The sequence below is a fragment of the Gavialis gangeticus genome, unplaced genomic scaffold (genome assembly GCF_001723915.1).
Source record: "Gavialis gangeticus isolate Ggan-Ray unplaced genomic scaffold, GavGan_comp1, whole genome shotgun sequence".
Lineage (NCBI taxonomy): Eukaryota > Metazoa > Chordata > Crocodylia > Gavialidae > Gavialis > Gavialis gangeticus.
Window position 1 is genome coordinate 52,835,578 of NW_017728994.1, and position 25,025 is coordinate 52,860,602.

Genomic DNA, 25,025 nt, shown 5'->3' on the forward strand with positions numbered 1-25,025 from the left:
AAAAAAAAAAAAAAAAAGAATGACTATATAAAAAAAATCTAGAATGGTTCATGCTTCAATAGACGACCTGTGAAGTGCTTATTTTACATATGGACAAACTGAGGTTTGGAGAGGTTAAGGAATTTGTTCAGGGTTTCATAACAAGTTAAGGAATCTGACTTTTCCCATCCTAATACTAGGCTGCATTCCTATATGTCACTTCTAAATCTGCATCTATGGCTCTTTGCTAACGTTCCTGCCTCGAAATACTGAATCTACCTAGCTAAGGCATTCAAAAATGCGATAACTCGTGAAAGACCTAACCAGTTTTAACTACCTCATTTTTTTTAAAAGTTCGTATTTATATCTTCCCAGCTCAATGTAGAAGCTAGTAAGTTTTAATTAATTTCTGAGAGGGAAGCACAATTTATTTTATTTTCCCTTCACATGTTTCCAGGTCTCGCTAGACATGTCCAAGTTCTATATAAGTATTTCTTTAAGTAGATTCCTATCAGCGCCCCAGGTCCCCCCACTTCTCTCAAAGAAACTCCTTCCCTGCATTAGCTTATTAATCTTCCCCCAGGGGGAAAGATTGCTTGCTAAGAAATTTTTCCAACCATTTGAGTTGGGTCTAATAAAAGATATATCCGATTCACCCGAAGAACCTTGTCTGCCTATGTCCTTAGACCACCACGGCTACAACTACACCCCTGTTAATCTTCCCCCTGCCTTCTAGCTTGTGTGTGAAGGCCTAATGCAAGGGACAGGCCCCTTCCAGGGGCGGGGTGGGGGGTATTGGCCAGACTAGACCTAGTTAAGGTTAATAGCATGCTAATTAATGGTGTGGAGTACTACAAAGGGGAGGCCCAACATCAAACCATCTGTAAAGCATTGAGTGATTTAGATGGGTGTAGCAGACTGGGTGGAGAGTATAGCATAATGAAAGGGTTGCTGTGCTATCCAGGAACAGGGGAGAGGCAAGCAAAGAAGACTCAAATACTTAATTATAGCATCGCTCCTTTGTACCTGTCTGTTGCTGGCAGTTTAGCTGAGTCTTTGGGATTCACCTGAATCGTAAAAAGCCCTGGGTGGCTGTGGGGTGTAATACACTTACAGCCTCTGACTGCTTCCCGGTACTGATGACTTACTGGGGCTTTTTGCATTTTAAGGGAAACTCTGTTTTCCCACAGTCGATCAATAGGGAGTTTTGTCTGTTTTTCCACTTCTCTTCTGCTAGTAGTTGAGTCACTTGGAAATATCCAGAGACTCGGCTTTGGTTTTCATTTTGTATGTGCAGTGCCGTATACCTTGCACCCTTCCGTGCTGGTTCTAGCACGTGCATCGCGTTTGTGCTACAGCTAATTTTAGCCAACTGCAGCGTAGCTGGGAAGAGCAGGAAGGAAAATGATAACTTGTTTAGCTCTGTGTTGGTTTAATGCCACGCAAGGAGCGCACGTTCCCATTTGCTTTGGGACTCGGAAACATATTTCTCTAGGCAGCAGACCAGAGCATGTCTATTTTTACACTCGATTTTTATGGAAGGAGCTTATTTTAAGCATTTTCTCTTTAATCTAATAACAATAATTGTGTTGTGTGAGTAACCTCGGGGCCTCCTGTTGTGTGTAATGCTAGTTTTTTTTCTTTTGCATAAGCCATTTATATCCTGACTTAAGTCCAAGTATCCTCTAGCCGGGCTATAATTAGAGACCTTGTACTGTTTCTTGTGTACTTTGTGGTGGAGACCCTGGGAATTAACTTCAGCTTCCCCACCCAGGGGCTGCAGGGCATGTAAGACATGGCCCACAGAGAAGGGGAAAAGATAGTGTCTTGCCTTGGCTGAGAGCCAGGCTACTCGGCAGCAGTATGAGACTGTCATAATGCAGTTGTGCCCCAGCTGTCTTCTGCACTGTCCACAAATGGGTCCAAGCAGCAGAGCTATGCAGCTATGCTGCTGGTCCAGTTTGGCATTGTATTGCAGTAATAATAAACTGGGACCAGGCATGGCCACCTGGCCAGAGCACCGGACTGGAAGGCGAGGGGACTCAGCTCTGCCTGGAGTAACCTGGAGCCTTCACCCAGCCTACAGGACAGTAATGTAGCTCCCCAGACTAGTAATTGGTACAAGAGGACTGTATGGTCTCTAATTTGCAAGAGCTGCTTCACTTTCCCTACCTACATCCTTTGTAAAAAGACTTAAAAACTAGTGAGGATCCATATGAAAGAGCTGGGGGTCAGCATCACTGGTCCAGCACAGCCACATTTAGTGCACAGAATCGTGTCCCTTGTCCCACTGAGGGATCACCACAGGTGTGTTGGGAGAAGTTGCCCAGGACAAACCTAGTAACTCGCTGTCTCCCAAGCTAGGACCCTTTAAGAATACAGGGTGGAGAAAGAAAATGCACAGACTCTTTCCCCTGTTTATGGGAACCAAAGGGAGGTTCAGGTTCTTCATTTTAGAAAATGCCAGTCGCCCAAGAGACCTGCCCCTGGGGGAGACTGGGTGCGGGGCTAGGTGGGTCAGCGTCCTGAGCCAGCGTGGTTCACTCGGGTCTGCACGACTGTGTCTAGTGACTCGGATAATCCTAGCAGCTTTGGGTTAGCACTGGCCTGTGCCTCGATGACTGACTGAGCGCTGACAAAGAAAGGGGACGTGCACTTTCTTTTACTACTCCTGTTGGGTACCAAACTCTTGTTGCACAAACCTTAGCCATGCGAGTTGTGTTATCCTGGGGCTGATTTCATTGGGGAAAGGGAGATTTATTGAAAAAAATGTCAGGAGGAGGAAGGAAGGGAAAGGACCACTCTGAAAACTTGAGGCAGGACCAAAACAGCCCCCAGACAAAGCTCCAGTCCAAGTCGGATCCAGAGCTGAATTCTGGACTCAAACCTGGGTCTGCTGCTTGCATCGCTACTCTGTCATGAAGTGCTTTCCTGTCAAGGGAAAGGGTGGGGTGGGGTGATGGGGACTCTCCTTCCTCCTGGTGACCTGGACACGTATCACTCTCCCTGGATCCTCCAGAGTGAAAACTGATGTTTGTACTGGATTGTTTCTTTCCAGACTGTGTGAGGCGGGCTGGAGGCAAGATCCTAGTGCACTGCGAAGCGGGGATCTCGCGCTCCCCCACCATCTGCATGGCTTATCTCATGAAAATGAAGAAGTTCCGCCTGGAGGAGGCCTTCGATTACATCAAGCAACGCAGGAGTTTAATCTCCCCCAACTTTGGTTTCATGGGCCAGCTACTGCAGTACGAGTCAGAGATCCTGTCTTCCACTCCCAGCCCTCCTGTCGCCTCGTGTAAACGAGACGCTGTGTCTTTCTTTGCAGAAGAACTGACTTTAAGCAAAAACTTTGAAGGCTCCTGTTACACATTTCCTACCTCAGTCTTGAGCTCTGTGCCCATCCATTCTCCCGTCCATCAGATCAAGCTCAGCCCGATCACTGCCTCTTCATCCTGCTGAAATCCTCTTGGAGAAACGCAAGCCAATGCAGTCCTCTGACACCAACTGTGACTCGAAGAGAAGCATTTCATGGACGTGCAATACAGAAAGCCTCATGGACTTGGCAGCCAGAATGGCCGTTCTGCTTTAGACTAAGATGTGAGTATAGATGCTGGTTACACAGAGCTGTACGCAGGGCAGGCTTTCAAGAGATTTCACTCACACCTTTCTTTTTTTAAACACGTGACTTTTCTTTTTACCTTGAAGTGTGCGCTCACTACTGTCCTCCTGGGCCCTCTGGAACCGTGAAGGGGCCAGACCCAGGCGACTTGCTCTCTGTTCCTGTCTCCTCTTAAATGTTATTTTAAGAAGCCTTGTTTTAAAGTTTAAGCAATAAACAGCTGCATCAGGAAAGAGAGCAACTGGAAAAGCACAATGCCAGGTGGCAACAACTCGCCTATCTGTTTTGCTTTTGCTCGGGTCGCTTTTTGTTCCCACACTTGGAGGAATGAGCTGAGCAGGGGCCGAGGTCAAGAAGAAGCTGATCTGTTATTGGGCAGACGGAGGCATGGCAGGGGGTTTTCACCTTTCTCAGATGTACTGGGCATTGGCCTTTCTGGGGCTGTTTAGGTGTGGCATTTCCTGCACGCGCCTTTGTGCTGGGTGTACCCAAAGCAAAGAGCCAGGGACGGTCGGTGAAGTGATCAGGCCATCCTGCTGAGCCGATGTGCTCCCACCTGCTGTTACTTAAGGACTGCCCTAGAATACTTGAATGTCTACCCACCCCTGGTCTCAGTGACTCTTCCATCAATTGAAACTGTAACCGCTGGATTTTAGACCAAAAAACTTCCCCCGTCCAAACCAACCAGGAGCCCATCCTCCTTTGAAGTGTTACCAGTTTGTACTGTGTGTAGCAAAGTGGTCTTGCTAAGTGTTACGTGGCTTGCTATTGTAAGTATGGTCACTTCCACCCAGTGTTCCTGCAGCTGAAACGGTTTCATTTCTTCCCTGGGCGACTGACTCTTCCTCCCTTTTTGCGTCATGTTCTTGTGTCTGCAGGGAGTTCCAGATGTGCTGCTGCTTTGTCTGTTGACCTTTTTATTATAATATTATTATTATTATTATTATTATTATTTTTTACCTATGGGAAATGGCAATAATTTCCTGAAGATCTCCTGAATGTGAAAGAAAAACTGAAATGTTTTTACGGAGTGTGAATTAATAAAGAAACAAATGTTGACGCGTTCTGCTTGTTTTACGGGCAGCGAGTCACAAGTTCTGAAAAAACGTGCTTTGCTCGGTTCAGTGCTGCAAGCTGCCACCGAAAGGGTGTGCGCGCCGCAAAGCCTGCGTAATTAGAGAGGAGGAGGAGGGCAGGGTATAACAGCCACGTCACTCTTGGCAGAGCAGGGACGTTCGTTTGCAATTTTCTGTTGTGGTTTTGAATGGCATGAAGTGTGGTGGGTTCCCTTCCAGGTGGCCTGTGCAGATGCGCCTGTTTTGATGTGCGTTTGTGCCATCTGGTTTAAGAGCAAGAACAGAACTGGGGACGCCCCTTCCTGGACCAAAACCACGAGCCGTACACTTTGAGCTGTACGACTAGATCCTGTCCCCCTTAGCTGCAAGCAGCTTCTGCGAGCCAGTCACAATGGGGAACGGGGGGCATAGGATACTTCTTTATAAGAGCCCCAAATTCACGTGAAGCCTCAGGCAGTCTGCAGGCCAATGGCCTCTTCCTGCCACTTCATCAAAACAGAAAATTTAGCACACAAGCTCTAAACAGAACCTGAGCTTCCTTCCACCGAAAGAGGCAGGAATCGTAAAAGATTAATTCGGAATAAGCTTGGAAAAGCCAGGATACAAATGGAGCACAGGGAAAGGAGCGGGCTAAATGTTTCAAGAGCTGCTTTGGGTCTCCTATAATGGTGATTCCCCCTGTTTCTTTCTGTCTTTGGCCTACCTAATGAGGTCTAGTTAATCAGTGTAAGCAGGAAATGCAGTTGCTAGATTGTCACATCCTCAGGGGCTGTCCCTCTTGGCTTTCGATGCATACAGGATATGAAACATTAAAATGTTGTCATAAAAACCAGACCAGAAAAACAACCAGGCCTGCCAACGGACTTACAGAGTTCATCTAAAGGTAGGGAGGAGATGCACTTCACCCAGGAAAACACCTGAGCACACAGGTTCCTACGCTGTGGGCCATGAGACCATCCATCAGGGCGTCGCAGCCTGCAACAGGCCCCTGCTAAGCTCAGTTAAAAGTCTGATGCTAGCGGTGCACGGTGAGGAAATTTGGAAACTCCTGCCTTAGCCAAAGGCCTGGCAGTCACTGCGGTTACAGCAGCTTTTGTTAGAGGGAGTCAATGCGACACAAGGGAGGGATGAGCCGGACTCCCCAGAAACTGAAACCCGGACTGGCCAAGTCATTTTCTGATGGTCTCAGGGGAAGTCGGTGGTGAAGCTGGTCCTAGAGCTCAGGGCTGCTGGGGGGGGGTGTGATACACACCTGGCATGACGAGCTGGGAAAGGGGAAATGAAGGGTCTGAGTCCTTCCCCCAGCTGTATCCAAAAAGCTGCTCTAAAAGACGGTGGCAGAAGGTATGTTGCGGCTGCTCGGGCTGGGCTGCAGGGTGGGAGCAGCAGCGGGAGAAGGACGGCCGTGGAGGGAAGTTGCGAGTGCCAGGAATGAGCAGCCTGTCCTCTGCAGCCAAAGCCCTGAGCAGAGGACAGAAGGGGAAATGAAGGAGCAATGGCCTTGTGAACCTCAGACTGAATGTGCACCCCCCACTCTCCCCCAGCTCAGCGATGTAAGTCTGAATTTCCTTGTCTGGGGTGAGTGATGGAGGGAAAGACTTGCAGGTGACTTGCCTGGCCACAGGGGCACTGTGGATGGCACCTTGGACACTTGCATAAAAGGGGTGTGTGGAAAAGAGTGATGTTTTCATCCTCGAACTAAAGCCCAGTCCTCGGGATTAATGGCAAATGTGTTGACACCTGGCAGAAAACTAAGCTGAACTCCAGCCTCCTCCGGCAGCAGCCAGAAAGCCACCAAGTCAGCAAATCCTTGCGTGGCCGTCGTTCTGCAGTGGAAGTGAGACCTGTCGGCCCGCTGGTCTCTTCTTTCCCTCCCTACATCTAAGCAGAGAGACATTTAACTGTCTCTACTTTTGCTGGGTTGTCTCTCCCCCAGCCTGGTGCACTCCCGTAAAGCAAACTCCCCCAACTCCAAGCAGGTCAACGCACTGTTGCCTGAGAGGCATCTCGCCTCCATCCCTTCCCGTGGCTTCCTCTGGCTCGCAGATCCCGTTCACAGTTACTTGCCTGGTTTTCACCTCCCTCTGGCCACCTGTCCCTACCCTCCCTGGAACCGTATCCTGGTATCCTGTTTTCAAATGCCATTGCCAAACTTCCCCTTCCTCTTCAGCACCAGCGTGGTTTTGGGAGATGTTTTGTGTCAGGGTGTGAGAGGCATCCTCCATAAAAATAAGCTGTATTGTCTTCAAGAGCCATTAATCCTCTCTTCCAGAGCAACGAGCAACCTCAGCACAGTAAGGTACCAATAAAGGACTTTGGTGTGCAATTTTTGGGTGGGAGTCCTCTAGAGGGGAGCCCAGTGCCCTTAGCTGAGCCTCCAAGTAGTGCGCAAGGGCAGTTAAGTTCCCCACCATGGTACCACCACAGGACCTTCAAGCACTGCCATTTGGAAAGAAAGGGGCAGCTGCTGATGGATTTAACGTGGTGCTCGAACCTGTCGGTAGGTGTTGGACGTGCTCCGAGACCAGCTGCTGGACTGAGCTCCTCTCGGGACTAAGACAAAGGAATTCTGGCTCCTGATCCGACGTAGGCACGAGCTTCGACCCACGCTGCTCGTCCCCGTTGGGACTGGGCAGACCAAGGCATTTGCAGAGGTGCAGCTTTAGGCACCAAGGGAGTTAGAAAATAAGGGAAGCCGTGGAGTCGGGCTTTTAGGATTGCAGTTTTGGAAGTAGATGTTTAAATCCTCTACTGGACCCTTAAGCCTCCTGAGAGCTCGAGCATCCAGCCCCTAGTAATAGTGAATCAAATCTAAGTCTGATGCATGTCATATTGACATTCCCACAGACTTTCTCCCTGATGCAGCTGATGAAGCGAGCTCCAGCCCATGAAAGCTTGTGCACACACACACACATATATACTTTGGTTAGTGTATAACGGGGGTGGGCTGGAGGGTCACACTCCTCTCTCTGTCGCTCTGTTCTCCACCCCTCCCAAACCTGCAGCACGCCCCAATCCCCACCCTGCCCAGAGCTGGAGCGTGTCACAATCCCCACCCCACCCCGGAAGCTGCTGGTTGCATCCACAGCTCACGCCCAGAAGCAGCCCTGGGTGGGTGCCAGCGTCAGCTGTGGACGCGGCAGGTTCTGGGTGGGGATCGAGGCATCCACCCGGATCCGCAGCTGCCACCACCATGTCGGGGCTGGGCAGAAGCAGTCCAACCCACCTGCCTGGTGCAGCGGAAACAGCTCTGCCCACCCAGCACCACGTGGCAGCCAGAGCCGCTGGCTGTCCACGGGTTGGATCCCAAGAGTTTGTGGCCAGATGCAATCAGCTGGTGGGCTGGATGCAGCCTGTGGGCCATATTTTGCCCATCCCTAGTTTACTAGGTGCAAACCTACCTTGCCTTCCGCTTGACTTCAGACTAACACACACAACTACATTCCCCGTGCACTCTACCGAGTAGCCCATGACTATGCAGCAAAGCTGCCCAGTGTTACTTGATCTGCATTTTCCAATATGCCTTTTTTTTTTTTAAACCATGATTGGGTAGGTAGATTTTTCCTTTCAAGCTGGTCTCATTTCATAGATTTCATAGACATAGGCATGTCCCATCTACCAGATTTTTAAATGATTACAAATCACCCAGGGAGGGGCCCATGGTCCATTTGCCCATCAGCAGTCAAGAAGTAGTCTGCTTTAGTCCAGTGTTTCTCAGCCAACAGGACATGCTCCACTGGTGGGATGTGAAGTTTGTGTCAGTGGGACTTCTAGTGTCCTTAAAAATGTCCATGAATGATTAATATAATACTAAAATGCATGCAAATGTCAAAATACACTTCTTGGGAAAAGTGGGGTTTTGTTTTTATCATGGCGAGACCAGGGGTTTTTGGCAAAATGGCTGGTGGGATGTAAGGTGCAAAAGGCTGAGAACCGCTGTTTTAGTCTGTAATGGGCTTTGGGGCCTGCATTGGTATGCGGTAGTTCGGCTTTTCCTGTTCGTAGGATTAAACCTCTTCCTTAATACGGACCTTAGTCCACAGAGCTGATGCCTTTACAGCACAAAGGTTCTGGGTTTTTTGAATCAGTTTGGTCATCTAAACACAAGACGCTGCAGCGTTTACCTCCGTGTAGCTAGTTAGAGCATCACGTAGTCTGGGAGTATAGAGTAGTACCCAGCTAGCTGCACTGAGACGAAAAGAAAACCTATCCACGCCTTGCCTCCATGAAATGCAAAACTCTAGAAGTCTTGGTTCAGAGATGATCCCTTTTACTAGACCAACTAAGAAATTGCAAAAACATGATCTTGTTCTTTTTTTGTGCCATTTCCCAGTTGGCCTAATAAAAGGGATCGTCTCTGAACCAAGAGTTCTGGAGTTTTGCATTTCTTTTTGTCTCAGACCAACACGGCTACCGAATACATCCGTCATCTCCATGAGGCTGTTAAGTTGAGCTGGCTGTTGCTGTGTAAATCCGGCAGCAAATTCAGCAGTGCGGGCACAGCTAAAGTGGGCCACTCATTGATTTATTTATTTAAATTCCTTGCCTTCCTGTGGGGAAAAAGTCCAGGTGACAAAACCTGAATGCAGGCGATCTTCTGCACATGTTGTCATTTGTATGTTAAAAATAACACTTGCATTGCTGCTCGGCTAAGGACCCAAGGCGCTGTGGTGGTAACTCAGTGAAAGGAAATGGAGCTCGCCCAGGAGGGGTTTGACCCGATGCCTCCCTCCTTTCACGGGCTTGTGCTAATTGGAAGGGAGAGACAACGCCAACGCACTGTGTCTGGGGAAAAGCAGGAGCCAATTTACAGAGCCACATCAATGTGGAAATCAGATTTTTGGTGGGGGAAGTGTGACCATCACCCCCACCACACATTACGGATCTCTGACATTTGCTTTATCACATTGTAGGCTTTCTCGGAGACATGAGTAAGTACTCTAAATAAGGGCTATGAAAATAGCTCATGAGAGAGGTTGAGTCATCAGCATAATCAAAGGAAGCGCTGGTCCTGGAGCTTCGGTTTTAAAGTCCCTCTTTGTTTTAGATTCACGTTATAAATCACGGGGCCATTTCACTCTGCATCTATTTCAGCTTAAAAATTACAAGGACCCAGACACTCACAAGGTAATGTGGATTATGAGAGAAATTCAGTTTTCAGCTCTGATATGTTTTTCTTCTCTGGCTGCCCACATGCATATCCAGACCTGTGCCAAGACTATACAGGAGGAGTCTGGATGGTCATAGCCTAACTGAGTACCCATTGTTTCAACTTGGTGGTCAAGAGGGTTTGTGGCAGGAAGCAGGGATTTTCCAAGTACCCGGCATTGGCCTAACACAGGGGTGGGCAAAATGCAGCCTGGGGGCCAGCTGTGTCCCACCAGGCCATCCTATCTGGCAATTTAGAAAACAATTTAGAAAATTAATATTCATCTGCCCTGGGCTGCCTGTCATGCGGCCCTCGGTGGCTTGCTGAAACTCAGTAAGCAGTCCTCTGCCCAAAATAATTGCCCACCCCTGGCTAACGGCTCACGTGGCCATCAGCGTTTTATTATTACTGTCGTGGTTGTTTGTATTGCAGCTGCAGCAAACAGCCCTGCTGCTGGATCGGGATGCCACTGTGCCTGGTGCTGTACAAAAGGCAGACCCTGCCGCAGAGAGCTTGCACTTTGGACAGATAAGTCAAGAGGTGAGAGCCGGATGCAGGGAAGGAGCGGAGCCCTAGGTAACACTTAGACAATATTGCTCCGCATGGTAGACAGTGATCTCAGCACATCGTGTCTGGAGACAGTGGGAACAGAGTGAGGCGGATGCTGACAGCTTTCGGAAACCCAGCCTTACGATACACTTCTCTACAGCCCCAGCTTGACAGCAAAGGTCCTTAGAGTCATTTCCAGTCTCGGAGCCACTGGACTTTTCACCCCGTGAAGTTACCCACGTGAGGGCGAGTGCACCATGCCACCTCCCCAAGTGCTGGAGAGGTTTCTGTGTCATTTTTTTTCAAGGACTGCTGGCTTATTTCTGTCAGACAAAGAATCTGAGACTCCTTTGCGAAGCGGGCAGGATCGGATAGTGGGGGGGCACCAGAGCCTTTTTACAAAGAGTCGCCTTACGGAGCCTGAGCCAAAGCCCATTGGAGGCATTGGCAGGACTGTCAGAGATGACACTGGGATTTGGACTGGGCCCATGGGGAAATAACCTTGAAGGACTGGTTCATGGCCTTATCCCTCCTGCATTCAATTGGCTTCTGTGTTTATTCTAACTTGTTTTATAGGACTCAGATTAGAACAAATCGCAGCCAAGGACAGGCATGGTTGAGCCTCTGCATTAACCATTACAGTCCAGTTACTTAAGTCTAGTGGACTGGAAACTCAGTTAACTCAAGTTCGGACACAGCTGAAAGGTGCTGTTTCGACAAATTAACATGCTGAGGGGCCCAGCTTGAAGGACTGATAAGAATTGGTTGAAGCAGGTTTGCAAACAAGAAGGAGCAGAACTGTGCACTTTACTTTTAGGGACCCTTTAAGCTCTAACATTGGCTTTTTGTGACAGGGTCACCATGCTCGGGGGACTTCATGATGAGGAAGAACCAGGCTAGGACTCGCAGGTTTGCAAAGCACTTGGAGATCCTCAGAAGAGGGGGCGTCAGCAAAGCAAAGTCCCATTATTATTATTTATTAAGTTCTATCCTCCGCAAACCTGTATGCTCAAGATGAAGAGAGAAGATTTTATTTCCATTATAAAAAAGGTTTTACTTCAGTAAAAAGCGTGGGGCAGAACTTTTATATAATAGCTTCATAAACTATTGGGAATGCCAGCCGCTCCAGCAATAAGCAGACAATGCAAGGCCCTGGGTGGGTGGTGAAAAGTCTACGTGCTGCTGACTGCTAAAGCAGTGACATCGTTTAGCGGGCTGAATCCAGCTGTGAAGAGCAGCTGGTTTTCTGGCAGTTGGCATGGCATATGCGGGCGGATATGCTTCAGAGAATTGATTGAGGGGGGCGCTTGTTGGGAAGAGGGAAAATCGGAGGGTGTGCAGTTCTGCATGTGACTGAGCGCTAAAGTGGCTCCCAGCAGTTCAGATTACTAAACCCAGCTGTGAAGAGTGCTTACTTCTCTAGGCCGGAGTGACGTCTGATGGGGATGTGCTTCAGAAAATGTGCAAGAGAGGGAAGGTTTGTGTGCGTACACATGCGTGTGCGTGTGCAAGGCCATATGAAGGGGAACAAAAAGTAGAATGCGCTCGAATTAGCTCAGATTGCATTTCCTCCCTGCCTGGCCAGCTGGATCTTGAAGAAGGGTCACCCGGGCGCATGGGATATGTCTGCCGACACTTGCAGAAGGTTGCCACATCTAACACTTCAGACCTTTTCTTCTCTCTCTTGGTTTTCTTCCCACTTCCTTCTCCTTTTCAGCCCCCTCCTGATAGAGAGAGAGAAAGGAAACAAAGAATCCTCTTCTAATTGCTGCAATGGGAAGCAGACTGGGAATTGCAAGTGTGTCGGAGAGGAAGGGGTTGTAATGGTGAGGGGGGAGACGGGTCTCCTTCAGTCCAGACGGGAATAACACAAAAGCAGCAACCGCTAGTTCCCGTGCACTCAGCAGAGTCTCCTTTGCAAAACTGGCTCATAAATGGCAACTTTAATGGACAAGGAAATGGTATTGTCTGGCTGGAAAATATCAATAATTCCACTGCTGACTCCTCCGGGGACCCCTGTGAAGTCAGCATGAATGAGAGCAGAATTTGGAGCGCCTACCTTTGTTTCCTATCATCTGTTGGCAATCGCGGCTCTATCGGTTCCCTTTGCGAAAGCATTTTGAGACGTAGTTTGTCGGAGGGACCTGATACAAAACAAAGCTGCCCTACCGGTTGGCTGTAGAGACATCTTCAAAATCGTGTCGGCCCAATCAATCCTCGACTGGGATTGGGCATTCCCTTGCAGGGGTGAAAAAGCAGCTGCGATATTATTAACTGGCCCAAATGAAACCTTGTGACTTCCACCGATACTAGCAGGACTCCACGTTTGTAGGGCAACTGGGAGAGGTCCTGTTTCTATTAGCCTTCTGTGGGATGGAGCAGAGAGATAATGAGTGCTAATTAACATTGTGGTCATGGCCCAGAGAGAGACAAGACCAAGCGAATCCTTTGGAATAACAGAGCAGGGGGCATGATCTTTGCTCCCCTTTGATCTTCAAGGGATGAGCAGCACTCGCATCTCTGGAGGTCCACCTGGCTGCAGGTAGAGGATGCTGCAGCTTGTGGGCCTAAGATGGCTCACCTGCCTTGGCTTTCAAAGGCCAGGCAGAACTTGGCCTGGCTTTGCAAGAGGGTGATGCCGGCAGATCGGATTTGGGAAGCCTGTGCTCAGTGGGTCTGGAGGGCATACCAGTTGAACAGCACGAGGAGGAGAGTCAGGTCTAGGTGCCAGAAGCCCGGGTGAGACCTCGTACTTAGGTGGTCAGTCACACTCTTGGGGGGATTGTAGGGAGGCAGATAATGTCGGTCCTCTACGAGAGATCAGCTGTAACCTTAAGGCGATCTAATCTGTGCCAAAGGCCAGCACTGGACACGGAGGGGAGGACAAGGAGCTTCCTGTGGCTCATCGCTCCTTGTGGAAGTCAAGGCTCCAGTTAGCCGGAAATGAGCTGGCATGTGGGGACAGTGACGAGAGAAGAGTCTGCCTTGGGGTGATGTGGCCTTGGGTCTGAGCTCATGCACATAAACTTTCCTCCTCCTCCTCTTCCTCCTCTTCCCACAGCCTGTCTCACCACACATGCCTCTAGAGATGCTCAGACGCTCCCTCTGTGATTTTTCTGCACTCCAGGGACTTAGACTACGTGCCTCTGCTGATGAGAAGGGAAGATGAGGATTTCAAGACCTCGCTTTGGTTACAGCTGCTCCCTAGCTGGTGGATCTGCAGCCCAGGGGAGACACCTACAGCCCTGGGAACTGGGCCCCTCTTTTCCCTGCTTTCTCCAAAGCCCCTCATCTACCACCCAGGATGTCTGGGAAGGGCTGTTTTCCCAGACATGGCTTCAGTTCAGACAGCCAAGCGCAGGGCAGATGGCCGGGCTGGCCAGCTCTCAGGAATGGTTTCAACCACTTGCCTGCCAGGCTGGTCACCTTGGTGTGGGGATATTCCTCATCAGTAATTAACCTTCCTACCGTTCTTGTAGCTATTCTGATGAGGAACAGCTCACTTCCATCCTCCAGGCCAAGCCCCAAGCATGCCCAGTGCACAGGCGGATGCACAGCTACCAGAAAAGTAGGACATGGCGCTAAGGAGGAGATTTGCCTTTATGTAGTTAGACGAATGTTACGCTGGTGCAAATCCTGCCCCCCGAGTGGGGTGCATGGCGTGCCTCAGTGTCCAGAGGCATAGATGTAAGCCGAGGGACAATACCCCTGGGCTGATGTGTGCTTGGGACCATATAATAGCTGTAGGTCCTTCTCCTGCCACACAGGATGCCTTGCGCAGTGATATCTCCCCCGCTGACCCCAGTGGGGCATGTCTTCTCCAAGGGGATCCACGTATGGAGAAAGGTGACCTCGAGATTTTGCCCCATCTCCATCCTAATCCATCTGCCAGCATAAAAGAAAGCGCTGGGCCCCAGCTGCTTGGAGCCCAGAGCATGCAAGCCCCGCTTCGTCCCGGGGCGGCGTGTCTGGGGATTGCACTGGTCGAGCTGTGGCTGCCCACGGCTCTCCTCTTAGCAGGCCCATCGTGGGAGTAGCTGGGAAGAGCCAGCACTGCGCTCTGCCCATTGCGATGCCTCGTTCCTGAGGCATGCAAGCCTGGAAAGACTCCTTGTGCACGTCCAATTTACCAGACTGCAAAAAACAGAGAAACCTCCTGGTCTTTGCTGGCTGCATTCAGGTCTTTTAATGTCATTTAAACATCAGCCTTATGTAGTGAATGACCTTGGAGATTTCGGATTCTGCCATCTGCTGGCAGAAACCCTTCACGAGCGCTCAGCTGGAGGAGCTGCTGAAGTCCCTATTGGTGTCTGGTTAGAAGTTAAAGTAATTTACAGTAAATTTAACCATTAAGCCGTATTTCTTTGGTAAAGCTATTTTATCAAAAGGCAATGATCAGAACAGTTACTTTCCCATACCAACCATTTGGCTGTCAGCAAAGGGTCACTCTCAAAATAATCCAGTTGTTTGTTATTTATCATTATTTCACTCAAACAACAAGTGTGCTAATTGCTACTCTACCTAACGTTTCTTTATGGTCAGACAAGTAAATACTTAATGGCCGATAGTCAATGCCGTCCAGGCTCAGTCCATCCAGCCCAGTATCTCATTTACTATAATGGCAAGTAGTAGATGCCTTAGAGGAAAAAACCGGGTGATCCCTGTCGTACACTCCCAGGCACAAAGAGTAGGTGATATCCCCGAGTGGTGTGACGGATCTGTCCTCTGTAAATTTGTCTTACCCTTGTGCAAACCCGGTTATGCTTCTGAGATCTACAACATCCAGTGGCAATGAGTCCCACATGTCAACTGTGCCTTGTGCAAAAAAAACCCACCCTTCTTTTTATTTGCTTTAAACCTTCTGCCTGATAATTTCATCACGTACCTCCTAGTTGTTGTATTACAGAACCTGGCCAATAGTGGTTCCCTGTTCACTTTTTCAACACTGTTCATGTCTTCATAAACCTCTGCTATATTTACCCGTCAGTCATCAAGCTGAAGGGTCCCAGCCTTTTCAGGCTCTCCTCATATAGAAGTTGTTCCACATCCCTGATCATCTTCATTGCCCTTCTCTGTACCTTTTCTAGCTCTTCCTATGAAACACCAGCACACTCTCTTATGAAAGGCCCTGGGACATCCTTATGAGCGAAGTCTGAGAGTGGTCTGAGTTCAGAGATGAGAGCCTACTTGGAAAATAGGTATAACACCACCTGTGTGAATGGCAGAGGAGGTTTTAAGATGGTGCATAATGCACTTTGCTTTAATCATCTCTGTCAGCACAGCCCCATCTGCCACCCTCCAGGGTCAGTAACATCTCACAAGAAAGATTGCCACCTGCTGCTGAATTAAGAGCACTGCTTCCTACGACATCCCGAATTTCAGCGTCCTCCATCCAAGCACCAAGCAAGACGGAGGCCTGATTGACGTATGATATCCTGCATTAAAGTGGCATATCTGGAGCTCAAATACAACATAACCTAAGCTTTTTTAACATCTAGGAAGGCACATTTTCTTAGGGTTTACCCATTTTTGTACTTAGCAGAAAATACCCGTAACCCCCTTTTGGTATTTCTGCAGCATCAGCAAGTATCTGTAGGTTGAAGCCTCGTAAAGGCAGGCAGAATCCATCTTGCAATGCACCAGAGGTCAGAAAGAGCCACTGATGGGAAAGCAAGCATTTTCTTGCAAAGCAGCTGGGAGGTAAGCTCCATGCGATGTGCGTGGCTTGCTGTGTAGCTGCAACAGTCAGTGGCAAGACTGCCACCGAAGTCACAGAGGATGTTTTGTCCAATGTGCACATTAAATGGAGTAAGTAAAACTGGCCTGCTTCTAATATCTCTTATTGGCACCATCACTCATTTCCAAAGTGTAAGAAGACAAAAGAAAGATGCAGCTGGCAGGTTTTCCAGGTTGGCGTTAAGGCCCTGCAGAGGGATTTGGGAGACCAGAGGTCTGTTCCTGACTTGGCTATAGACCTTCTATAGGACCGGGGGCAAGATGCTTATTTCTGAGTTCCTCAACTGAAAAATAGGGAAGATAATCCTTCATTTATCTGTCACGGGCTCTCAGACACAGATCCTAAGCCAGGGATTGTTTCGTGTGTGTGTGTGTGTGTAGAATGGGGCCCGGATCCCTTTCGGGGTCTATACTTTCTAGCACAATTTGGGGATCTATATTTTCTACCACAATACAATTACTAAGCAATATAAATTAGACAGGGCCCCCTGCAATGACCCTTTTTGATAGTATCAGTCATCTGGGAAAAACAAGTTGTACCAAACACATGAAAAATATCTACTTGTCCATTTTCATGCTGACATCAGGTGCATGGCGATCCTTTTAATTTTGCCCATGAAAGTTTTGCTCCGTGGCTGAGTCATCAGTGGGAGATCATAGGTAGTGCAGGCCTTCGGCTGTGAAGGGTCTTGGGAGTGATGCCCAGTAATCTATATTTGATGCCATGGAGAAGGGGGGTGACATGGTCCAAGTGATGGAGTAGGGGGATGATCTTTGCAACAGCCTACTAAATGGAGATGAGCAAGGCAAGAGGGTGTTTGTCAAGGTTAGAGAAAGATGGTGTAGTAATTGAGACATGAAACCAAAGAGCCCTGCGGATGGGAAGAGAAGACTGTATCTAAGAAAACTTAGACACTCTACACGCTCATGCTGAGAAACAGTCCCAGTTTGGGCAATGGTAAAGGATTGTACCCTGGGGCGAGCTAGATGTGGCAGAGACTACCCCTGCACGGGCACTGTCAGCTCCGTGTGTGAGAGAGCAAGAAGCTGGAGAGAGTGCGATAGGAAGAGGATCTGCATGAGCATGATGACTTTAGAGCTGGCGTGGGTGTCTCGGAAACAGCAAAGCAAGGGCAGGAGAGAGGGGGGAAGGAGGAAAATAAGCGTGAAGTCAGGAATGGTGCGAGGGCTGGATGTGAGCGGTGGAGGGGGGACGTGGAGGGTCCAGATGCTCACAGCTTGTCATGGCTCCCTCTGCCAGGCAGAGGAGGGGGAAGGTGAGCAGGCCCTCCCACCCTGGTGACAAATGTCCAGGGAGGGCGGCCACCCTCACAGCTGGCATTGGATCAGATAGGAAAGCAACGAGAACAATGGCTTTGTTGAAGGAGGCCTGGGGAAAAGGTAGGCAGAAACATGAGTAATAATGAACAGCTCAGGAAGAGTTATGCAGAGCCAGGCAGTGAAACCAAAGCAGAGCTGACTCAAATGCTGCATTTAGACCATTAGAGAAGGAGTCAGGGGTCAGCACTGGATGAGAGCATGGGAGGTAGGAGGGGAACAGCTCATCTCACTAGCAGGTCTCGGAGACAACTGGAGTGCATAAGGCCAAAGCAGTGTCCAGGCTTTACCTTGGCCAGGGTCCCCAGGCCAAGCCTGAGAATGGCACAAGCTGCAAATGGAGAGAGAAAAGTAGTGGCTGGAGCAGAGGCTGGAGTAGGTAGGGAGATGCCTTGCTGCCCAGAGCATCTGGGAACTGGAGAGAGGATAAGCCCAGGCCTAGGGTGCAATAACAAGGATGAGTTGCTTGTGTCTGCAGCGGGTCAGCAAGTCACACAAGGAGCTTCAAAATAAAGCCAGTGCTTTGCCCGGACAAATAGTGCAGGCTCAAGCAGGGCAGAGGGCCAGACTGCCACCTGGGACAGAAGAGCAGAACAAGTAAGGGCAGGAAAGAAAGGAGGAGAGTCCACGAGGCTGGAGCTGGAGTCCAGGTGGGGATCCAGGAAGCTGGTGGTTTGGTAGGTGCAGATAGACCCAGAGAGGCATAACAGCTAAATCAACTGTCTCCAGTGCCAGGAGGAGGAAGATCTAGACACTGAGCTAGCTGTCGTGACTTGCTTTAGGCCCATGCTGCAGAGAGGCTCTGGATGCTAACAGATGGCCCTTGGCCACACTCGGTACACACAGGACCTTGTAAGCGCGCCCAGCAGGGAAGAGAATAAAATATCTGTCTGATGATGAGGAATGGATTTTCACCTGCTGGAAGCTCTGAATTCATTGCTGGTGTATGGAGACTACTTTCAGACGGTTTTATTCAGTAAGGATGCCACAGGAAAATAAAGATGATGACTCGGGGTTTCTTGGAGACCCCTGTATACAGTGTGTGTGAAAGGTTAGCAGAACACGTGTTCTACCCAAGATACTAAGAAATAACTAGAACGGGACAAGACTACTGCTACGCTGCAACTTTGAGAGGCTTGTAAGCTTGGCTCAGGAACGTATGCTCCAATGTTTTGCCTTCCATTGGAGAAACAAAAGCTTCTGGAAGAAAGTTCTGACTTTTTAAAAACTTTTTTTCCCCAGACTGGCATGACAGATGGCAAGTGGTGCCACACTACAGCGATGTATCATCACCTCCTGGGGTCCATGGCGTCAATTAAGCCTTAGTGAGAAATGCGCTCGGATACTTGACGCTCTTCCGAAGGGAGAGCTCTGTGAATTATGGAAACTGAGCATTGCTATTTTAATCATTTTAATGAGACTGGCAGCTCCACCGCAGAATTGTGCAAGTGCTTTGCTGAGTCTTCTCTGAACAGTGTCGAAAGGCAGAACTTGCTTGGCCAGAGTGGGTGGGTTGCGTACCGAGAATCGTAGTTCTTTCTCCATCTAGTGTCAAAATGGAGGGATGAATTTCCAAAGCAATAAGTTTCTACTTAAGGACATGAAAGCAAAGACGCGTGAATGTACGTTGTGATCTGCTGTAACCAGTGTGAACCGTATAACACTAATACTTGATGTGTCAGGGGTCAGGCTAGAGGATCTGTTCAGGTCCCTCCTGACCCTAGCTATTATGAAACTACTATGAAACTGTGTTGTTCAGCGACACTATTGACTTACGACTTCTAAAGTCATCCTTCAATCACATTTCAAATCTCAGGTAGTTTAGAAAAATAATTATGAGAGCTGACTGCCCAAAGCAAGCAACTTTTATGAAAGGTCTGAACAAACCTAATGGTGGGAATGAAGTTAATGAATAATTAATGCTATATTCATTTGTAACGCACCCAAACTATTATTTTATAAAATCTCTCTCTCTCTGATATTTATACCTCTCTATATAAGTGTATTGTATATATCTTACTAATAAGATATGTCTCTCATTTAAATACGTCTCTCGAAAAAATTGAAAAAGAAACCAGAATTGGAAAGAAAATAAACATAGGAAATTGAAAATCCTATTTATATCCCTTCATAGTAAGCTTAGTCAAAAAAATGACTGGTGTATATGATGAATAAATTAAATTGCTGTTCCTACTTGTTATCCCCTTTCTAATGCTAATGTTTAGTTCCAGGATATTTATAGCAAACCAGCCCTTATGAAACAGGGCTATGAAAAACCATGTATGCACTGCAGCATCTACGGAAAGATGCATTGATGTGGTCTCCACATGTAGTAAGTGCTGATTATATGTTTGCAGGTACTCATTAAAGTGTGCTGTATTACTACCTGCCATTTTGCCACACTCCTACAACAGCAGCAGCGTGATGGCGTAAAGAAGTGACGCATCGCTCGTCAGCTGGGTGTACGTTCCCACATGGTCGACAGAAAACACCTCATTGCAAACCTCCAGTTAATGTTAACGAGAGGCGCGTGGTAAAGGCTACATGCACAGAGCCGCAGAATGACCCACCACTCATTCCTGAGTATCACTAGTCACTCTTTTTTCTTTTCAATACAAATATGATAATTATTTTTAAAGCTTGTGTTGCTGGGTGAAACATTGCTGTGACTTTTATTTGCACAAATAGTATTTTAACCTTCCAGTGACCAGGTTGAGGGTAGCCCCTTGTCTGCATGCTGCTGTACAGACGCCAGCCATGTGGAATTCATTCCAAGATTTGGAGACAAACTGGCCATTAACAGTCCCCATGGGGAAATGAATTAGGTACAGTGTAAAATTTCACAGTAATGTGCACTCACCCAGGGAGCTGGACTGTCCCGCTCTAGTGAAGGCTGGCTTACATATAAATACTAGTTTACCTACTGTAGCTCTGGCTAACAAAGGTATTTCTACTGCTTTAGCACCAGAAACTCCTGCTTCGAGATCCAGAGGGTCTTGATTCCAGTGAGCCATCCAGGGCCAAGGTGTTACAGGTTGGGTGTGGGTTATATCTACATCATTATGTCTGGCTGACATGATGTAAAGCAGCTTTGGTATATGCCTATGATGATTTGGAGACATTTAGCTACGTAAGGCTCATTCATTCTCATCAGTGTTATGAAATGCAACCATTGCCATCTTCCACAATGTGCTGTCTGCTCTGTGTTCGACCAGGAACAGCGTTGGGCCTTAATGGCCATCTCTTCTGGTGGAAAAGCTTAAAAAATTTAGGCTGCTGACAGACGTGAAAAAAGACAAAAACCCAGCACTTTATCAGAAGAGGAAGCACACTAGTTTGACCCAGGTCCCCAGTGTCTGTATAAATCGGGCGATTCAGTGCGGCTTGTTGGCAGTTTGATCTAAAGCTAATTCAATCAGCTATTAGATAAAAGTGCCAACAAGCCCCACTGAAGCACCCGATCTATAGAGATGTTGGGCAAGCTAAGTTGAACTAATGCGCTCTCTCTTCCGGGTACGTGCTGCACTTGGCACAGGGGTATGCCAAGCTGAAAGTAAAGTGCCATTTTGTGGGGGGCATTTCATGTCTGTACGCAGCCCTGGATTTCACCCATCTTTCTGCAGGGGCTGCAGTCTGGAAAGTGAAAAAAATCCTCAAAAGAGAACAAAGGAATTGAGGTGGTTCACTATACAGGTGTGAATTTATGGTGGAGAATGAAGAAACACAGCAACGTTTCCTTTAGGGGAAGGGCACTCCCAGATGCTTTTGGCCTGGTTTTCACAGGTGCTCACTCAGTGTTGCCAATTCTTGTAATATCCAAATTTTAACTTCAAGTTCCAGCCTTGTGATCGTATGATTAAGTGAGACTGTTTCTGTCTCTCCCCGTTGCACAGAGAGGCTTTAAAATATGACCTGAGTGCACCTATAAAAACTCTCAAAACAGAAGACCAATAAAAAAGAACAGTGAATGTATTGTTCTTCAGTCTCATGATTTTTCAGCCAGTCTCCTGCTATTTGTGGCTGGACACATGCTTTTTTGAACTTCGGTGCTGAGTCCTCCTCTGTACTTGACTTTAGTAACAGAGGAGGAAGTCTTCTGGTAATCAATCACAGTTACAGCCGTGCAAACTAATGTACCCTGAAAGGCGGATGTGGAACAGTATTTTAAATGAATCTACCAGGATGACAGAACAAGGGTAAAGGCAGTTTTTCTATCCAGACTCCTGAGAGGAAAAGGGAAGATTGGACTTGAAGAGGGAAAGGTTGGAGAATCAGAGAAGTAAAAAATTCCACTGGAATATTTCTAGGTGCTCTATGCTGGAAAGGACTCCATGTACCAAACAGCATGAGCTTTAATGCCCCCACCTTATGGGATATTTTGCTTTTGAGTATTTCCCGCTGCTATTTTAAGTCACCATTGAGTCTAGATGGTGTTTAGAGCTGCTGCTTTCCTAAAGCATCAACTTCCAAATCTATGCGCCACTGTCTCATATTATCACTCAATGTCCAGATGTCATGTCCCCCATCTGGGCATTTGTACAGATTGCAGCTTTCGATTAAGTGCTGTGCTGTTTGTTGGACACTGCATTCACGCAGGGGGCTGTCCAAGTTGTTCATTTTGGTAAGTGTTGTTTCAACGTCTCTGTGTCTAGATCTCAGTCTGTTCAGCTTGACCCATGCTTCTCTGTCAAGGTCAGGCCCAATGTGGGACTTGTTTGGGGTTGGTATAAAACGCTGTAGGGATAGGCTCGACCTTTCCCAGCCATCGGCCCACTCCGTGGCTGCCCATAGGTTTGGTTCAGCATCTGCAATCTCTTTCCGGAGCTTGTGGGCTTCATGTAAAAATGGTTTATGACTTTTCAGCCTCTTAAGGCTCCATCTGTTTGGGTCTTCAGTTAACAGTTGATGGAGCAAGTTGTTTTTGTCATCTCTTGCCTCTATTACCAGTAAAGATGTTAGGGTCTGTTTTCTTATATCACTTGGCCTAATGCCCAAGAGTACAGGCAATACATCTGTATGTAAGTTGTGCAGCCTATTATGAGTCTCGGTGCACTGTTAAATACCGGGTCGAGCTTTTGAGTGTGACAACTTCTGGACCATCCAGGAAGACAATATTCTGCTGGGGCATATCCCATTGTGAGTGCAGGGGTTCTGAGCATTTTGAAGTTGGCACCCATGTCATGCTGACTAAACATCTTAAGACAGCTGCCCATGCAGAGACTTTACTGCTGACCTTCTGCATGTGATGTTTATAGGTGAGGGAATGGTCTAATGCAACTGCTAGGTAGGTTGGGGTCCGTTCATTGCCTACTCTGATACTCACTGTGCTCATGGCTCAACCGGTTGCCCAGGTGGAAGAGTGAAAATACTGATTTATTGATGCCCGACTTTCAGCGCCACTTGTGGAGATACTCAGCAGTAAGTTCCATGTCACTTCGTGTCTCAAGCTGATCAACGTTTTTTAAATGTCAAGATGTTACTGAAATGCAAAAATCAGGAAAAAATGCTGATTGACATTTTAAAAAAACAGACTGCTTTCATGATCAACGATCCTCCAATTTTGGTCAATTTTGGGTTTTTTTGGGGAAACCAGGGATTTCATCCCCTGCCGATTTCTCTTCACCCCTCTTTTTTTCCAACTAGTCATAGTTGAGTGCGATCTATTGGGTCAGTTGTGGGTTGGGAAGCCAGACACTGGCCCTGAACTTGGACAAATCCCCTAAACTCTCTAATTCATATCACCATCCTGTAAAAACAAAACTAAGAATTTGTACCTATCTACCTCAAAGAGTTGCTCATTGAACTGGATAATGTCTTCAAAACACGTTAAGATCCTAAAATGAGAAGCGCTTCAGAACTGCAATTTTCGGAAAGTAATTTTTTTTCTTCCAAGTTCTTTTAATTCAACTGTGTCATTCAGAAGTGCTGGATATGTTATTTTCTCCTCCTGTAATTGTTCAGCAGAATGATTCATTCAACATGTACGGTTTATTGTGCAATGTGTTGTATTTTATGTAGAAGCAGCAATAAACAATTTGGCTAAAGGTAGAAGCGAAATGTATTATAACACCACTCCAATGGATAATATTCAGTAACAAACATTTTATCAAAGGGCAGGTGAAGTGGCTGGGGCACTGGGGATGCTGACATTAAACAGAGGAAGTAATTCACCAATCTATTATTCTGAGAGAGACAGGAACCAGGCAATTATGTTCTGAATGATTTTTTTTATTAATTATAAAGGGGATAGCTACAGGGATTCTGTTATACATATAAACTAATTCTGGTAAGCCTTACGTTTGATGGAACACTGTCCAGCTGAAAAATCTCATTTCCTCTTCATAACTTTGCCTTTACTGTTATCACAATTAACACCCACAATTTCTGTAATGAAAAGAGTTTAAACAGACAACATTTTTTCTCTCTCTTCAATTTGTTTATTTTGCGCATTTGACGGCAGCTTCTGGAATTAATCATGTGCTCCTTTGGAGATAAAGGAGTAGATACAGACTCAGGCTAATCTTTGCTGGCCTATTATTTCTCGCAGAATGTGCACATCATTCCTATTATTGTCTTGAACAAAGATGGAGCAATAGCAAAAACTGCAGCAAAGCCAAGTCTACTACTCCCATACAGGGATCCATTTTCAGAACACTGGTAAAAGCTAATCCATCAGTCCGGTCATCTCAAACATCAAAGGTGACTGCTTCCAGCTCTGTGCCTTAACCCCAAACAGGAGGATTTTATTTTCTAATCATGTCTTTGAACTATCATTCAAAACATCCAGGAGTTAGTGGATCATATTCTCCATTGCTGCATGAGAAGATGGGTGGGTAGCACTGCTAAAGCAGTTCCTTTGCCAGCTTTCTCCAAGGTGATTAAGTAAGGGATTAAGGAGGTCATCATGATAAAGGTTTAACTACACCTGAGTGATGCCTACCTGCTGCATGGACTCCTGAAGTTATTAGCAGCTGACTCAGATTAGGTTGTTCTAATTCATGTCAAAGAACCTGAGCCATCTTGCAACCAGCCCAGGATCAAGGGAATGCAAAGGTTCAGCTTTATCTTATCCCCATGCCCATATGCACACTCACTCACTCTGCCCTGAATTATATGAGGACCTGGCCTGTGTGCTTAAAGGTGTAGATGCCTATACTATACTAGTATAGTACTGCTATACTAGTATATAGCTCATGTCATGAGCTATAGTATAGAGCTATCTCCACCCACCATTTAGGAACCACTGGCAACCCTTCACCACTGAGCTAACTGGATCACTTAGCTCATGTCATGCCTAATCTCCAGGCTGTCTCTCAAACCAGGCATTTTCTTGCCTATCTTTCTTCTGTTGCAGCTGTTGTTTTTTCACAAAACAATTAAATATTCATGGAGAAGAAAATTGGGGAGAGAATGATCCTATAGCTTAATGGTTAGGAGGAGGAGGGAGATGCATGTTTCTGCCCCCAATGAATGCTGAATTTATAATACTAAAACCTTCACTGAAGACTGAAACCCAGGTCTCCCCCATTTTAAGTGCATGTTCTAACTCAGTGGTTCTTCATCTTTTTATACGGGAGGC

General features: G+C 47.3%; 1 protein-coding gene across 2 annotated transcripts in view; it reads left to right on the forward strand.

Moving 5' to 3' along the window:
- Nucleotides 1-4,657, forward strand: part of DUSP5 (dual specificity phosphatase 5) — a 12,306-nt gene extending 7,649 nt beyond the window's left edge. For both annotated transcript variants that reach the window (XM_019502789.1, XM_019502788.1), the window contains one exon: nt 3,038-4,657. In XM_019502789.1, the coding sequence (XP_019358334.1) occupies nt 3,038-3,438 (401 nt within the window). In that variant the 3' untranslated portion in view covers nt 3,439-4,657. The remainder of the gene's footprint in view (nt 1-3,037) is intronic.
- The last annotated feature ends 20,368 nt before the right edge of the window (nt 4,658-25,025 follow it).